Genomic DNA, 16,739 nt, shown 5'->3' on the forward strand with positions numbered 1-16,739 from the left:
ATTTTATGAGAGGAGGCTGGCAATAAAGAAAAAAAATGTTTGAAGGGCTCCTTAGTTCCGTAGGGATCCATAATGAAAAGATGATTGAGAAACACTGAATGAGGGAGACCAGGAATAACGTGAGGTTGTGTTGTAAGGATGAGTGGAAAGCCCTTAGCACCGAGCAGACCTTCCGTTTATACCTGTTATTAATGTGTCGGGTGCAGGGACCTGGGTTCGTACCTCACTGGAGTATATTTTTTTAAGGGATTCAAATACCTGTACCTGACCCCCCAAGACTACACCCGAATCAGCTCCCTGAACTCCGTCCATTGTAAACACATCGAGGAAGAAGGAGAATCCAGGTAAATAACCTGTCAGGCAGCTCCCTCGTTTGGCCCGTGATTAATTGCAGCTTCTAATGGGGCCATCATCTCTCTGCCTCTGGGCTCGTGGCGGTATTTTCCGTGGGGAGGTGGTGTTTGTACAGTGGGAGCCCTGAGCTTCTAGGCACTGATGAGTTAAATACCTGGGGCCTTCTCCAGGGTGAACCCATCCTTGTCATTCCAAAACCAGTCATGCCTTTCACAAAGACAGCACATCACGCAGGGAGAATTAGGTTGGGCTCCCATGATGTCCCCAGAGCTGCAGGCTCACGATCTGTGACCAGATCGGCTGGCCTGATGCAGTGGTGATTTGGCGAACTGGGCAGGCATCTGCTCAGTGAGAATGTCGATGGCTACCAGCTGTCTTTTCCAGGAAAAGTTGTGGGTTTTTTAGTGAGGTAGATTAAATTAGAATTTCCCAGATTGGGATTTCTGGACTGTTAGTTGGTAATATTTGGGAAGGAGGAAAGTTCCCATTGCCAAGTAAGTTCGAGAAACCCGGGGTTACATGAGATCTAACAAGCATCTTTCCTGCAGACCTTCTCAGAACCTTTAACATGCTGAAGTGCCTGGTGAATCTCCAGCAGGTGTTAGGCTGTAGTCTCTCACACTTATGTGGCTGTGGAGTCTTGGTTGATGGGTTGAGAACTAGTGGCTTACCGTGTATACCCCTGTCTCTCTGCAGACCAAATGCTATTCTAGATTGCTCTTGGAGAAATGCACAGTGGGGATGACGTCTCATTAAGACAGCCTCCGAACAGGCGGATGTCTATGATTGGAGGGGTGGTAATTATTGATGCTGACCGAGCCCTTCTAGAAACTTTAGGGCCAATGCTGAGGGTTCGTTTCACCTCTGGCTGCGTTATCGCCTTCCAGTTCCTCACCTTGCTTGTCCCTCCTGCCCCGGGTCCTTGCTAGATGCATCAGCCTTGGACTTTTCTGGACTAGATCTCGGTCTTTAACGCGTGTTTGGCTTTGAAGGTACGTCATCACGGATATCATTGGGAAGGACGACGGCCTGGGCGTGGAGAACCTGAGGGGCTCGGGCATGATTGCCGGGGAGTCCTCCCTGGCTTACGAAGAGATCGTCACCATCAGCTTGGTGAGTCTCCTCCTGTTTGATTTTCTCTTATGTCTCAACTTTTTATTAGAGAAACTTTAAAGTGATCACCAAAATAAAGAGAATGGATAGCCTCATGTGCTCATCACGCAGTTCAGACTGTTTATCAGCATGTAGCCGTTCCTGCGTTCTCAATCCCTCTGTCCCACTTGTGGAATATCTTAAAGCAAACCCGCTGTCGTATCTTTCCATCTGTAAATATCAGTGTGGATCTTTAACAGCTAAAGACTCCCCCGCACTTTTTACGTAACCTCAATTACTGTTATTACACCTAGAATATCAACGACAATTCTTTATAATAGCGTCAGAACCCAGTTGGGGTTCAGTTTTAGTGGTCATCTCAAAAAGAATCTTTCTGTAGTTGATTTGTTTGAATCACAGTCCAGTCTCCTCTTATTTAAAAAGTATTGGCTATTTAGAAGGACTTGGGTTTAATTTTAGCTGGTATTGAATCAGTCTCTCCCCCTTACCACTTGGCCTTTCCAAAAACAGTTTCCGTTTCTAATAGAAGGAGGAGGGGAGCATAGTCCTCTTTAGTGTAAACTGTCAGTCAAGACCTTATTTTTACGGTCAGTGTTGGATCTTTAGTTTCCAAGGTGGGACATGCTGGCCATGAGTGTCTTCCTTAGACTTATTTTCTAGATATCATTTATATATATTTCCAAATAAAAAGATATATATGTATTTTGGAATATATAAAATATAAATGTATGTCTTTCGTATAGATCTGTCTTTTTATTTTGAAATAGTTTAGGACTCACCAGAAGTTACAAGATGGTACAGAGAGGTCCCACGTGCCCTTCACCCAGCTTTCCCCGTGACTGTCTTACGTGACCACCATACATTATCCAAACCAGGACAGAGACGTTGGCACAATACCCTTAACCCGGTACACCAGTTTCACACGCACTCCCAGACATCCTCTTGGTTGTATAGAGGCTGCGATGGCTCGTGAATGACGAAGCTCAGAAGAGCTACACACATGCCTCTTGAGGCAAGAACCAGAACATTCCGTGTCTGCTCTCTGTCTTTACAACACTCTTCTTCATTAACTGCATTCTTTCTGGATAGGAAACCAAGGTCACACGAGCATGAAGAGCAGTCTTTGCCTCTGCTGTTTGGCCCCAAATCAGGTTGCCAGTGGCTAAGCTGTAGCTTCCATTTGTGCCCAGCGGCTGCCTGGGCTGTCCCTCCCGTGGGGGGCGGGGCCTGCCACCTCAGGAAGCCAGCAGGGATCCTGTCTCCGCAGGTGACCTGCCGAGCCCTTGGGATCGGGGCCTACTTGGTGAGGCTGGGCCAGCGAGTGATCCAGGTGGAGAACTCCCACATCATCCTGACGGGAGCAAGCGCTCTCAACAAGGTGACCGCGAAGGGGCCTGTGTGGGCACAGGGCGTCATTTTAACCTTCCCCTTGTCTCCAGATGGGGGATTTTTCTCAACATGAAACCAGTTTTGTTCCTACTGATGTAAGAGCTATTTTTTCCAGTTTGCAGTTATCTGGGCCTCTTATGAGCCAAAAAAAAGGGAAGAAAAGTATTAGGCTCTTCTGGTGGAACTAACTCGCTGTATTACCGACATTAAGTTTTAAAAAAATTACTAAATTTTTAAAAATTATTAAAATGGCATTACACATTGCAGGAAATTGGAAAATGACAAAAAAGTTAATTTTGCTCTTACTGTAGTTTTGGTGTGTTTCACTCTCATCTTATGTCTTTACATTGTTAGACTCCTAGTGAGTGTGCAGTTTGGCATTCTCCTTTTTCCACTGTATTGAAACATTTTCCACGTTGCTATAAAGCCTCCACAAAATAGTGTCTGCTAAAACCCCACTGAGGGTCTCAGAGTCAGGCCAGAGGACCAGCGGCGTCAGCATTTCCTGGGGACTTGTTAGAAATGCAAATTCTCAGGCCCCACCACAGACCTGCTGAATCAGAGACACCAGGAAGGGTTTTGCTTTTGAGATAACCAGGTAATCAGCTGGATCATGGCTTCTCAAATTGGGCTGCGTAGTGAAATTATCTGGAAGCTTAAAAACAAAATACTGATGCCTGAGTCCCAGCCCCAAAGATTCTAATGTGATTGGTCTGGATGCAGCCTGGGCATCAGGATCTTTGAAAGCTCCCAGGTGATTCTCCTGTGCAGTCGGAGTTGAGGACCACCGAGGGAGATGATTTCCAAGCAAGTGGAAGGGACCCTGGCTGGGCAGGACCTTGCTAACCGTGCCGTGTCAAAGCAGGTCCTGGGCAGAGAGGTTTACACGTCCAACAACCAGCTGGGTGGCGTGCAGATCATGCATTACAATGGCGTCTCCCACAGCACCGTGCCAGATGACTTTGAGGGCATTTATACGATCCTGGAGTGGCTGTCCTATATGCCAAAGGTGCAGTATCCCCCACACCCCCCCCCCCCCCCCCCACGGCTTAGGGCCTGGAAGACTCTGTATCAGGTTCATTTGCTGGGTGCTACAGGGGCATGGGGGGGGGCGGGCAGGCAGCACTGCACATGTGGCTGGGGTAGTTTTTCCTTACTCCTGTCTCCTTCCCTCTCTGACACCCAGCCCTCTACTAGCTATTTTCGGGGTGTTTTTTTTAATGCCATTGTAAGGATGTTGATCCTTTAGAAACGGTGGCATTGCCTCTCATCAAAAGAGGTAACTTTGGACAGTAGAGAATTCCCAAGTTTTGCAGTCAGGCTGCATTCAATTCCTTCCTCCCTGGTAGCAATGAGATGTTGGGACAGTCTCTGAATCTTCCTGAGCCTCAGTGTCTTCATCTGCGAAATGGGAGTAAGATTAGCGCCTACCCCAGGGTGTTATCACGATGGTTCCATGAAATAGTGTTGAGGGGCCGGCTCCGTGGCCGAGTGGTTAAGTTCGCGCGCTCTGCTGTGGCGGCCCAGGGTTCGGATCCTGGGCGCGGACATGGCACCCCTCGTCAGGCCATGTTGAGGTGGCGTCCCACATCCCACAACTAGAAGGACCTGCAACTAAGATATACAACTGTGTACAGGGGGGGTTTGGGAAATAAAGCAGAAAAAAAAAAAAAAAAAAGATTGGCAACAGTTGTTAGCGCAGGTGCCAATCCTTAAAAAAAAAAAAAAAAATTAAAAAAAATTAAAAAAAAAAGAAATAGTGTTGAGAGCCCAGCACATAGTAGGCCCTCACCACCTGCTGCCCATAATTGTGCTGATGAGCTAGATTGGGAGGGGCTAGTGCTGCGTAACCAGGCATCATCGTAGTCAGAGGAGGGAAGCGCGAAGAGAAGACCACAGGCATACTGACAAGCATGGGAAACTGGAGTCGCAGACCTGGCTTTCTCTTCCAGGATAACCGCAGCCCCGTCCCTATCATTCTGCCCACTGACCCCATTGACAGAGAGATCGAATTCCTCCCATCCAGAGCTCCCTACAACCCCCGGTGGATGCTTGCGGGAAGGCCTCACCCAAGTAAGTCCTACGGTGCTTTGCCAGAGACCTGGGTGCTGGGTGTCTTTCTGGGCCTGGGATCCAGGAGCCTGTGGGTAGAAGCGTGATGTTTGGTCAGATATCCCCAAGGGGTGCCCCCGAGATCAGAGGCAGGGGATGCAGGAACTGATTCTACTCTATGAATTTCCTGAGCTCTTGACCAAGAAGGGGTGGAGACAGCCTCCGGTTTCTGGAGCTGAATAGTTGGAGGTGAAGGGCAACAGAGGTCATGGCCCTCTCTCCACACTGCCCCCTGCTGACACAGGTGGAAAATCCAAGGCTGAAATGTGAGAGTTTCAAAGAGAACACTGCCTCTCTCTCTCCCTCCCTCTGTCTCTTTATCTATTTGGCTCGACCTTAATAAAGTGATTCTCCATGGGTTTATCCAGGACAGGCAACATAGCCTCTTCTACACACACACACGTGTGTGTGCAAACGTGCACACACATGCTGGCACACATTCATTCTCTCCCTCTGAAAGGGGCAGGCTGTCTCCTGGAGGTGTATGATTACATTCCGAGCAACCAGGACAGAGCAGGAAAGCTGAGCTCCCTGTCACAGTAATGCCGAGGCTAGGATTTCACGTGCCGCCGCCCTTAGAAATCGGCCTGCTCATGCCACTGCGTGGTGCTGGAGAGGCGGCCATCAGGAGCCTGCCCGGCTCTGCCTGCAGACGAGGCCCGCCTGCTTGCTTCTGCCTTTTCTATTTCTCTCGGCTTTCTCGCCCGTGAGCGCTGAGGGGGCTGGCTTTACCCTGGTTAAAAGAGGGCCAACTGGTTCCTGATGGTTTGCTCAGCTAGTCAGGCCGGCCCTCAGGCAGACGTTGAAGCTGGGCGGCTGTGTTCCCAGGAGCCCAGCCTCCCCCACCTGCAACTTGAGACCCTCGTGCTGCCTGGCTCCTCTGGTCCATGCTAGTCCTTTACCCCACGGGGTGACTCAAGCACCATCGCCCCTCCAGGGACAGGGGCAACTGACATCATCGTATTCTCTCTCTCTCTGGGAAATTGAAGACTTTCTTCCAGCTAAATGGTGATTAAGCAGCAGCCAGCAGGTTGGCAATGTGTTTTCCAGGGCAGGTGGTACCTTCCTGAAATCCCACCTTCCGAAGGTGTCCATCCGCTCTCTTTGCCTGGTGGGAAGAAAAGGCAGAGACTGTGACTAGGATCTCTGCGTGACATCGATGGGAGTGGATGTAGTTGGGTGTTCCGTATGGACTGAAGTCCTGAGTTGGTGTGTTTTCTGCACTCCCGCTTTCTCGTTCTGTTTTTTTGGGAGATGGTTGGGATCTGTGTGGTTTTTCCAGGGAAAAAGGTGTTTGGGCTGTCAAGATCGGGCTGTCCTTAGAGAGCATGCAGGGCAGTCTGCCCCGCCAGGTGGACCCTGGGGACCCTCGTCAACCCAGCCCCTCAGCCTGGGCTTCTGTCCTTCTGCCCACAGCTCTGAAGGGATCCTGGCAGAGTGGATTCTTCGACCAGGGCAGTTTCAGGGAAATCATGGCGCCCTGGGCCCAGACTGTGGTGACGGGACGAGCAAGGTAACCCTGAGGATGGGGCAGTCTGCACACACCTGGCCTCAGCAGGCACTGGGACTCCCAGGTGCAGGCCAGGTGGTTCTTTCCTCCCAGGTGGCCCCCAGGGACACTTTCTTCTTGGCCCCAGGATTTTATGAAAGAAAAACCAATTTAGAGGATGGTTTTCTATATGATACAGTTCTTTATAAAGTCCAGCTTTGTCTGTGGCCTTAGAAGGCATCTCAGCCAACTTCTTGCTGGGGGCGAGGACCCTTGCCCCTAGTGTCTGCCCCTAGGTCAGGGCTCTCTAGCCACGGGGACCGCAGACCCCTTTGGGAAGCAGAAGGTGGCCCTGGGTGCTCTCCCCAGAAAACTGGACGCTCCAAACTGTGAATCCCATTTCAGGAGGGCCGCCCCAGGGAGCCCTGGTGTACCCCACAGCTGCTGGAGGCCGAGCTGCCCGAGTGCTTTCTGCCAAGCCACTCACTCCTCAGCTGTGTGGCCCTCATCTTTCTAGACAGCCCCCGCTTCCCGAAAGTTCCTCCCTCTGTGGAACCCAAAGCAGCAGCCTCGTAATTCGCCATGCAGATTCCTGGCCTGATGTCGTTGCTCCCGGTCCAGGCCCTGGAGTCGGACCTGAGATCAAGGCTGTCACCCTCTCTGGGCCTTCACATCCTCATCTGTAAAACGGGGGTGATGAGTCCACCCCCAGAGGATTGTCGTGCTGATTACATATGTTGAGCACTTAAAATATCATAAATCCCACGCAAGTGGTGGCGCCTGCTATTACTGTCGTCATTATTTACCTCCTGGTCAGTAACTAAGTATTAAAATACTAAATGCTAAGCCTAGTATTGGCACTTAGTCACTTGTCCGTAAGTGTTTGATTTTAAAAACTCCTTTTTAAACCAGAGGTGAAATCTACTCCTCTTTCCGCTCGGAAGCCCTTCCCTTGTTCGAAGAGTGCTGTGCCCCCACCTGCCTCGTGGGGCTGTTGGGAGAGCAAATGAGAGCGATCCAGTGATGCACCCAGCACAGGGCGGCCGGGAGCAAGCCGCAGCGGTTACTGGTGTCACGGCGTCCCCTGAGCTGATGCCTCTTCAGGCTCGGCATCCTTTAATCCTTGGCAAATGCGACTTGGTCCTAGACCTGCGCTGTCCAGTGTGGTAGCTGCTGGCCACATAGGACAATTCAAACTGAAATGAGTCAAAAGGAAAGAGGATGACATGCTCAGTTCCTCCGTTGCCCTTACCACATTTCAAGTGCTCAGTAGCCACATGCCATTCGCAGCTGCTCAGACAGAGAACATGGCCAGCATCCCAGAAAGTTCTAGTGGACAGTGCTGCTTCTGTTCTGCAGGGGGCTGACCCTGCCCCACCCCGACAGCTGTTGCCCCCAGAAGGTGTCTAACGGGCCCTTTCCGGCTGCCGGCTTGTCCAGAGGCTCGTACTGCTTTCGAGCTACTTCCATGCCTGCCAGTGAAATAAGCTGTCAGAGTAAAACCAGCGTTCTCCTCTGCACGCCCTCGTCCTGGCCATGGTGCCCACTCCCAGAATGCCCGTGGAATGTCAGCCAGGGCCGGTGGACCCTGTGCCTGGACCCTACAGGGGTGCCGCTCAGCGCCCGGCTCACCTCTACTCTGCCTTGCAGGCTGGGGGGCATTCCCGTCGGAGTGATCGCTGTGGAGACGCGGATGGTGGAGGTGGTGGTGCCTGCAGACCCTGCCAACCTGGATTCCGAGGCCAAGGTGAGGGGGCCGGGGTCTGGGGCTGCGGTTCCACCAGCTCGGCCGACGAGAGTGGGTCCTGGGTGGTCGCACGCCTGCCTTTCCAGCTCAGAGGCTCGGAGGAGTCCTTGACCCTGGGGGCCTTGTAGCCGTTTCTCTGGTGGCGCTCTCTCCGTGGGGTATGTAATGTTCCACACTGTCTTCCTTCCTCCTCAGAGGCTGACAGGTGTCTGGGAACCCCTCCTGCCTTTCGCCCCTGCCCCGTTGCTGTTTCTAGGGTGGGCCACAGCACACACTGGGAGGAGCTCGGAAGTCAGAGGGTGGGTCCTGGGACTGGCTATGCCGCTGACGCAGTGTGGCCTCCACTAGCTTGGGGCACCTCTGAGCCTGTGAATAGGGCAACAAGAACCTCCCTGGGCTGCAGCGTGAGGGTCAAGCGGGGCCCTTAGCCCAGCTTTGGGCCCTCCTGAGCCCTGGCTCTGGTGTTGGTGGCAACACGGGTCAGATTGCCCACCAGTCGCCGTGTCCTGGGGCCGCTCTTGCACACATGGTTCTGATCCAGGCTCCTCTGTGTTCCAGATAATCCAGCAGGCGGGCCAGGTGTGGTTCCCAGACTCGGCCTACAAGACCGCCCAGGCCATCAAGGATTTCAACCAGGAGAAGTTGCCCCTGATGATCTTTGCCAACTGGAGGGGCTTCTCCGGTGGCATGAAAGGTAAAGCCACCTTTCCCGTGGGTGCCCTGAAGCTGTGGGGTCAGTGCCCAGGACAGGCAGCCCCCTCGGGTGGCGACGCCATTTTTCTATGTATGGTCTCCTCGTCCTCTTAGCCAAGCTCCCCCACAGCCCTGAGGACGGGAGCAGTTCAGGTAACGTCGGCCCATTTTGCAGATGAGGAACTGAGGGTTCCCAGTGTGGCTGCCGGAGGTCACGCTGTGAGTGGCAGGACAGGGAGGGGCAGCCCGGCAGTCACCTCCCAGCTTGGTAAGATGAGGAGAAGGTGCTTCTGACCCCACAGTGGTGCGAGTGCTTTTTAAGCCACCGAGCACACTGCGGGATACAGGGGCGCTCAGTGGGATGTTGAGCAAAGAGCCAGACTGGAAGGCGGGCAGGCCTGTGGTGAATCCTGGCTAACTGGGTGACCTCTCTGAGCCTCAGTTTCCCCCTTCTGTGAAGGGGGTAAGAATAGGACCAACCTCAGAGGGTTGAGGTGAGGATTAGATGAGCTGATTGCTGGCCCCTGGCGTTCCCTCTCAGTGTGGTTATGGGGATTTTATTACTGCATTATTGTTAGCACGGAGCGTGCCTGGTGCTTGGAGGGGTGCATCTTGGTGATGAGTGAGGGCCGTGCTGCCTGCTGGCAGGAGCGAAGGGCCTGGGTTATTGTTGGGGCGGGCTCCGTGTGTAGAGACGGCGGGACAGGCAGGGCCACTCAGGGCGTCCCAGAGTCAGGGCCGAGGGAATCGTAGAGATCATTTCTTTCTGTGCCTCTTTTTCCTGATGGGGACACTGAGGCCCAAGCAGGGAGAGTGACTTGTCCTAGGTCGCACGGACACTTAGCATGCCATCTGTGCATGGGCCGGCTCCTGCCTCCCGGCCCAGTGCTCTTTCTATGGCTCTGTGAGGCCTCCCAGCTGAACACACTCTCCCAGGACCCCCAGGACGACGAAGGCTGTAGCTTTGCATGTGGACGCGTCCTGGGTCCTGAAGACGCCTCGCTGGGTGGCCGCTTGGTTTTTCAGACATGTACGACCAGGTGGTGAAGTTTGGCGCCTACATCGTGGACGGCCTCAGGCAGTACAGACAGCCCATCCTCATCTATATCCCGCCCTACGCGGAGCTCCGGGGAGGCTCCTGGGTGGTCCTGGACTCCACCATCAACCCCCTGTGCATAGAGATGTACGCGGACAAAGAGAGCAGGTGGGTATGTCGGGCTCATCCTGGCTTAGCTTTTTCTTGTTCTCACTCCCAGTCCTGAGCACATTCTCCCTCTGAGCCACTGGCCGGGGAGAATAGGGGTGTCCTGAGTTTCTGAAAGATGGGGAGTCTCCAGTTCTACCGATCTGAAGCTAGCATCCCGTGTGTGATTGAATTTTCTCAGTAGAGTTCCTGGCTGGAGCCCAGAAGTGGCGGAGGAGTTGTCTGTTTTTTCATAATTTATACTCACCTGTTTCCCAAGGAAGTTTGCAATCCAAAAATAAGGAAGACCACAGCACCTGAGCTTCCTGGCAGCAAGGATGAAAACAGAAATATGAGCAGACAGCTAGTTCTCACTAGACTCTGAGTCTACCCCAAAGCTATGAGTTCCCATAGGGGCTGCGTTTCATTCATTTTTATAACCCAGGGCCTGACTCCTAGTGGGTGGTTGGGAAACGCTGGCCGACGGATGACTGAATGAATACTTGCATGAGAGGATACCAGTTCTTCAGGGGAGAGAAACCTTCTTGACATTTTTTTAGGAGAAATTTATCTCAGGAGCTCCTACAGAAAGGATGATGACAATAATACTTGCAACACAGTGTTTGAATGCCTTCAAAGTGAAGACCAGGCTCCAGGCTGTGCAGGATGAAAAGCCTTCAAGAGTAGTTCTGCCCCAGATGTAGGCACCCTTTCTGTGTCCACTCCCTTATTCATTCATTCATTCAATGAATATTTATTGAGTACCTTCCATGTACCAGGCATTATGCCAGGCATTGTGATATTATGCAAATGAACCAAACCTGTCTAAGTGCCTTCTTTTGCACCTAGACCCTTATGGGAGGCTGTGAGGTCAGTCCAGGAAGACTCAGGATGGGACCTCGAATGGGGTCATCATTAACTTTTCACTCTGGCCACCGGGAAGCTCAGAGCCACAGATAGTATTCCTCAGGGCTTCCAAGCTGTGGAAAGAAAAGGAGCAGGGAGAGACTGAGGGGTGAGAGAGAGGGTTGGAAATGGGAGGGCAGCTCACATGGGACCATGTTGGGCTCCTCACTGAGCCTTTGTGAGCTTTAAGGAAATCAGAAGTAGTACCCTGGCTCTAGGAGAGCAGAAGTTAGGAGTCAGAAAGGACTGTGGCTGAAGAGAGGATGGTTATGCTGCTCCAGAGAAAGTCATAGTCTCTTGTGGCTGAAAGGGCTCTCCAGAGCTGAGAACACTGTACTTTAAAAAGTTGGCTCAGTCCCTCATTTTCTGGATGTAGGAACAGATGATCAGAGAGAGGATGTGACTTGCCCAAGGTCACACAGTGAGTCAACGAAAGAGCTGAGAACGGACCCCCAGATTTCCTGACTCTCTTGCCCCCACCCCATGTCTCCTGGCTGTTGCTCACTAGAGGACACCACACACCTACCCCCTGCCACTTCTATTTTCAGGGGGGGTGTTCTGGAGCCGGAGGGAACAGTGGAGATTAAGTTCCGAAAGAAAGATCTGATAAAGGCCATGAGAAGGATCGACCCAGCTTACAAGAAGCTCACGGAACAGCTAGGTGAGAGGGTCTGCAGTGCGTCACCTCCCAGAGGTCAAAGGAGCCCAGCCCGCTCCATTGTTGGAGGTTTCTAGCAGGTCCAACGTCAAATGAAGACGGGGCTGGCCCCGTGGTGTAGTGGTTAGGTTCACACGCTCCGCTTCAGTACCCTGGGGTCTGCAGGGTTCAGATCCCAGATGCAGACCTATGCACTGCTCATCAAGCCGTGCTGTGGCAGTGTCCCATATACAAAAGTAGAGGAAGATTGGCGCAGATGTCAGTTCAGTGACAATCTTCCTCAAGCAAAAAGAGGAAGATTGGTACAGCTGTTAGCTCAGGGCCAACCTTCCTCACCAAAAAAAAAAATAAAGTGAAGACATACCAAAACACAGCTACAAAAATTGCGAGATATTTTAAATGTTCACATACAGCAAATCAACCTGTTTAACATTAAAAAATGTATACGATACCTTAATGAATTTATTTCTCAGCACACACAGAATATACAATTGAAGCATTTGGGGCCAACAGGGAACATCAGAATTTTCATAACAAAATGTCCTTTTAAAACTTCCAATTAGACATAAAAGTCTTTTACTCGTTTTGTTGGCGTGAGAGCTTTGTTTCTTGTAACCTTAGATGTAATTCTCTTTAAAAGTCCACACTAGGTGGCAATGTCTCTACAACTGTGCTACTCACAAGATTTAAGGTGATGATGATGAAGATGATGACGTGTGTGTGATTTCCTTGGTTTGGTCTCAGGGTAATGCAGGTTTCACAGAATGGGTTGGAAAGTGTTCCCTCTTTCTGTTTTCTGTTTTGCTGTATTGGTGTGATTTCTTTAAATCTTTGATAGGCAGTTTCTAACTACAAATTCAACTCCTTTATTGCACATAGGACTGTTCAGGTTCTGTTTCCTCTCGCGCAGCTTTGGTAGTTTGTATATTTCAAGGAATTTGTGTATTTCGTTAAGTTGTAGAATTGGCTTAGAGTTGTTTATAATGTTCCCTTATTGCGTGTTACAATATTTGTGAAAAGCAGTAACCGGCGGTATCCTACACACGCAGTGGGTCTGATAACGTGGCGCAAGTTGAACGTTGCATGTTGAATGCTGGCGAGTGCGTGCCTGAGGCCACAGGAGCAGTGTGCTTTAGGGGCTGTCGGAGGGCCGCTCAGGCCCGTCCTGCAGACCCTGGTTGGTGCCCTTGCCCGCAGCGATGTCCGAGCTCTCCGACAAGGACCGCAAGGACCTGGAGGGGCAGCTGAAGGCCCGGGAGGACCTGCTGCTGCCCATCTACCACCAGGTGGCAGTGCAGTTTGCCGACCTCCACGACACGCCGGGCAGGATGCTGGAGAAGGGCGTCATCTCGGTAAGAGAGTGTGCATGACCCTCCTAAGGTCACCTGGTTTCCAACACGGGGGTCGAATGCTGCACGTTTGAATCTCCTGGGCAGCTTTAGAAGATCCCAGGGCCCAGGCGGTCTCCAGAGCAATTCACTCAGAGTATCTGGGGGTGGGAGCCAGGCGTTGGTATTTTTTTTAAACCCCCGAGAGGTTCCAACAGGCAGCAAGGTTTGGGAACTACTCTATAACCTCTGTGTGTGTTTGTAACCGCTGGGCCAGATTTGAGAACCATTGTTCCTGCCCTGCATTCACCTGCCACTGACCATCACAACCCCACCCTATCACCCCATCCCCAAGAGGACATCCCCCAGGCCCCCGCCACACCTGTGTCCAGTGCTCCTTGCCAGTTGGCCTAAACCCTACATGCCTCTGGTGAGCCAGTCTGGAGTCCTGGTGAAGTCCCGGCTCTGCCGCCAGCCTGGCAGGTGCCTTCACTGCCCTGAGCCTCAGCTTCCGCTTGTGAAATGATCAGAGCCTGTGCCCAGGGCAGGGCCCGCCCCAGGAAGCATATTCCCTCTCGTCCCTCACTTTCCGGGGACTCAGGCCTGGGGCTTGTCTGCAGGACATCCTGGAGTGGAAGACCTCACGCACCTTCCTGTACTGGCGTCTGCGCCGCCTCCTGCTGGAGGACCAGGTCAGGCAGGAGATCCTGCGGGCCAGCAGCGAGCTGAGCCACGTGCACATCCAGTCCATGTTGCGCCGCTGGTTCGTGGAGACGGAGGGGGCAGTCAAGGTGGGCCTGGGGCCGAGAGGGGGCAGGTGGGCGGGCGGGGGCTGTGGGGGCCAAGGGCTGGCACACCCAGCAGCGGGGTCCCTCTCTGAGGCAGCCCCGCGCCCTCCCCAGGCCTACCTGTGGGACAACAACCAGATGGTGGTACAGTGGCTGGAGCAGCACTGGCAGGTGGGCGACGGCCTGCGCTCCACCATCCGCGAGAACATCAAGTACCTGAAGCGAGACTCTGTCCTCAAGACCATCCGAGGGTGAGTGGACACCTCGCCCACCTGGACTTAGTGGCCTCCAGCCGCCTGACCCCAGAGTGGCCCCTCCATTCCGCCGTGATGCCCGGTCCCCGGCTTGGACTCAGCCCCATGTGCTGAGGTCCCCAGCCCTGCCCCAGCAAGGAGCCCACGACTCCCCGATCTCCCAGGGATGCTATGAGGGTGTGCGATCATTTCAACTCATGATCCTTTGGAATGTATTGGGCAACTCGTCCAAGGTCACAGCTGAGCATGTTTGGCTAGAGAACCACATTCCAAACTACTCGGCCTCAGCTGCTGGCTCCCCTTCAGCGTCAGCCTTTCCAGACGGTCTGCTCCGCCTTCCCACGGGGTCCCCTGTGAGGGAGATAGTGAGCATGTGGGACCCCACCTGGGGGATGGGGCTGAGGTTCAGGGGAGGTGCCGTGTCTCAGGTCACACCGCTGGTAACCAGTAGGGTCCGCTGTCGTTCCTCGAGGTGTTCTGGTCCCCAGGCTCTGTTTCCTCCTGTTCCCCACACCATCACCCCAGTGGTGACCACAGCAGGAAGGGATTTGGGAGCTCTGGGTCGTTGCCTGCCCAGGAACGTGACGCGGCCCAGCACAGGCATTTTCGGGGGTCAGAGGGATGACCCCACCCCACCTTTCCCCTCCCCTGCAGCCTCGTTCAGGAAAACCCCGAGGTGGCTGTGGACTGCGTGGTGTACATGAGCCAGCACATCAGCCCGGCTGAGCGGGCCCAGATCGTTCACCTCCTGTCCACCATGGACAGCCCAGCCTCCACCTGACCCCGGCCCCCCTGGCCACTCGCAGGACCACGGGCAAGAGGCTGACTGCAGGCCCTCACCAGGACCTCAGGGGTTTGCTTTTTAAAAAAATTCCTGGGCATTTCTGCAGGGCTGTTGGCCGCCAGCTCACTCCTGTCTTAATAAAAGGCTTAGGAGTGCCCCCTCCGGCAGAAGTCGCCTCTCTCCATCGCTAGGAAGTTTGTTCTGTTCTGTCTCTTCAGACAACATCTGTGCTGCATCACTGAATCGAATTTAACCCAAACACCCCAGTCTCCTCTTGCTTTCCTGGGCCTGGCGTGTGGGATCCAGGTGTTCTCTTAGGCTCGTTTTATATCAGGTCACAGAATCTTTTATTTTTTTACTCTGAGGCCAGGTCTTGATGTAAGCATCTTATATACTTCAGCAGAAGAAACAGGCCAAGGAAAGAAATATAGGGATGAGACGAGGAGAAAACCCTATTCTTCTGATGATGCTTACTCGGATGCTGCACGTCACCCAGGGAAGAGGGTATGATAGATTTTTTATTAAGAGAATAAAATGACATTTTGTTCCCCAAGTGAATCCCTAGGGCATCACTGGGAGTGTCCCGTTGGCAGAGATTCTCTTTGGGAATGGGAAAGCAGAAGGAGCAGAGTTGCCCAGCCCTAAGTGCCGGGGCGTTGGGACACTGCTGCGTGGCTCACAGCCCTCTGCCCGTCTCTTCCTCTGAGAACAAGGGCCAGCCCCCTCCCCCAGCGTCACTTTCCCACTGGGGCTGGGAGTCAGAGTTCAAACTCACGGCCCAGCTCGCTCACGAGTGTCACCACTGTGATTGCCACCACCCTCCTTGGAGGGCTCCTTCGCGTCACCTCACCTCTTGCCTTGATGACTGTGGCGGGATCCCGCCCAGAGGAGCCGAGCTGTTGGTTCCCAAGGACTGGACCCCGAGGACCACATCGATTTGCTCAGGGAGGCCCACCAGCTCCCAGCTCTGAAGGTGGCACAAGTCAGGGCCTGGGATTCTCCTGGCCCCATCCATCCGTCCCTGGGTGCAACTCAGGGGGTGGGGCGGGGGGAGGGTGGCGGGCTGGTTGGCCACCCCTGCTGCTGTGATGGGCAGTTTGTCTGAGACACCAAACATTACACCTGGCCAACTTGGAGACCAGCGAGCTCACCTAGGGAAGCCCCCAGAAGCCGGAATGCTTGAGGATGTCTGAGTTAAAAAAAAAAAAAAAAAAGAAAATCTGGGGGCTGGCCCCGTGGCCGAGCGGTTAAGTTCTCGCGCTCCGCTGCAGGCGGCCCAGTGTTTCGTTGGTTCGAATCCTGGGCGCGGACATGGCACTGCTCATCAAACCACGCTGAGGCAGCGTCCCACATGCCACAACTAGAAGGACCCACAACCAAGAATATACAACCGTGTACCAGGGGGCTTTGGGGAGAAAAAGGAAAAAAAAAAAATCTGGCCATCAGCCAATGACAGCCCTGGCAAATGAAGGTGTCGTGGGGGCAGTGAGGGGTGGGAGAAAGACACATTAGCCCTTGTCCCATCCCAGGGCCACTCAGGGGAAATCCATGCTGCTCTGGGAACCAAATGTTTTCCGTGTGTCGGAGGCCCTTTTGGGTTTGGAGGGAAAGACGAGTTGAAGAGGAGCCACTGTCCGGGAACGGTGGGTGGAGGAACCTGCTGGGAGATGTGTGGAATAAATTATTTTTTAAAGGAAGCACATTGGCTTTGACTTATTATCTGGACCAGAAAAGGGAGGCCACCTCTCTGGGGGAGGCCCTGGAGCTCGCCATCCTCCTGCAACAGCTGAGGCCTTGAGCAAGCCCCATCCCAGGAGGTCACAGCTCTGGTTGGAGTTCGCATCCCCACGGCCACGGGTGGGCTCCCTAGTCCTTTCAGCTGGATTTCAAACATGGACACCAGCTGCCGTCTGCCGGCTGGTGACACTGAGGTCCACCTGT

The 16,739-nt window shown here is 53.3% G+C and overlaps 1 protein-coding gene across 5 annotated transcripts in view; it reads left to right on the forward strand.

Annotated features, from left to right (window-relative positions):
- The window catches only part of ACACB (acetyl-CoA carboxylase beta), a 118,413-nt gene extending 101,918 nt beyond the window's left edge, over positions 1-16,495 (forward strand). For 4 of the 5 annotated variants that reach the window (XM_070516234.1, XM_014867781.3, XM_014867780.3 and 1 more), the window contains 14 exons: positions 247-344; positions 1,347-1,467; positions 2,735-2,845; positions 3,722-3,865; positions 4,809-4,929; positions 6,385-6,481; positions 8,108-8,204; positions 8,763-8,898; positions 9,924-10,101; positions 11,535-11,647; positions 12,842-12,996; positions 13,593-13,763; positions 13,875-14,011; positions 14,669-16,495. In XM_070516234.1, the coding sequence (XP_070372335.1) occupies positions 247-344; positions 1,347-1,467; positions 2,735-2,845; positions 3,722-3,865; positions 4,809-4,929; positions 6,385-6,481; positions 8,108-8,204; positions 8,763-8,898; positions 9,924-10,101; positions 11,535-11,647; positions 12,842-12,996; positions 13,593-13,763; positions 13,875-14,011; positions 14,669-14,795 (1,806 nt within the window). In that variant the 3' untranslated portion in view covers positions 14,796-16,495. The remainder of the gene's footprint in view (positions 1-246; positions 345-1,346; positions 1,468-2,734; positions 2,846-3,721; positions 3,866-4,808; positions 4,930-6,384; positions 6,482-8,107; positions 8,205-8,762; positions 8,899-9,923; positions 10,102-11,534; positions 11,648-12,841; positions 12,997-13,592; positions 13,764-13,874; positions 14,012-14,668) is intronic. The other variant, XM_070516235.1, reaches the window with a different exon arrangement.
- The last annotated feature ends 244 nt before the right edge of the window (positions 16,496-16,739 follow it).

The sequence above is a fragment of the Equus asinus genome, chromosome 8 (assembly GCF_041296235.1).
Source record: "Equus asinus isolate D_3611 breed Donkey chromosome 8, EquAss-T2T_v2, whole genome shotgun sequence".
In the NCBI taxonomy this organism is placed as follows: domain Eukaryota; kingdom Metazoa; phylum Chordata; class Mammalia; order Perissodactyla; family Equidae; genus Equus; species Equus asinus.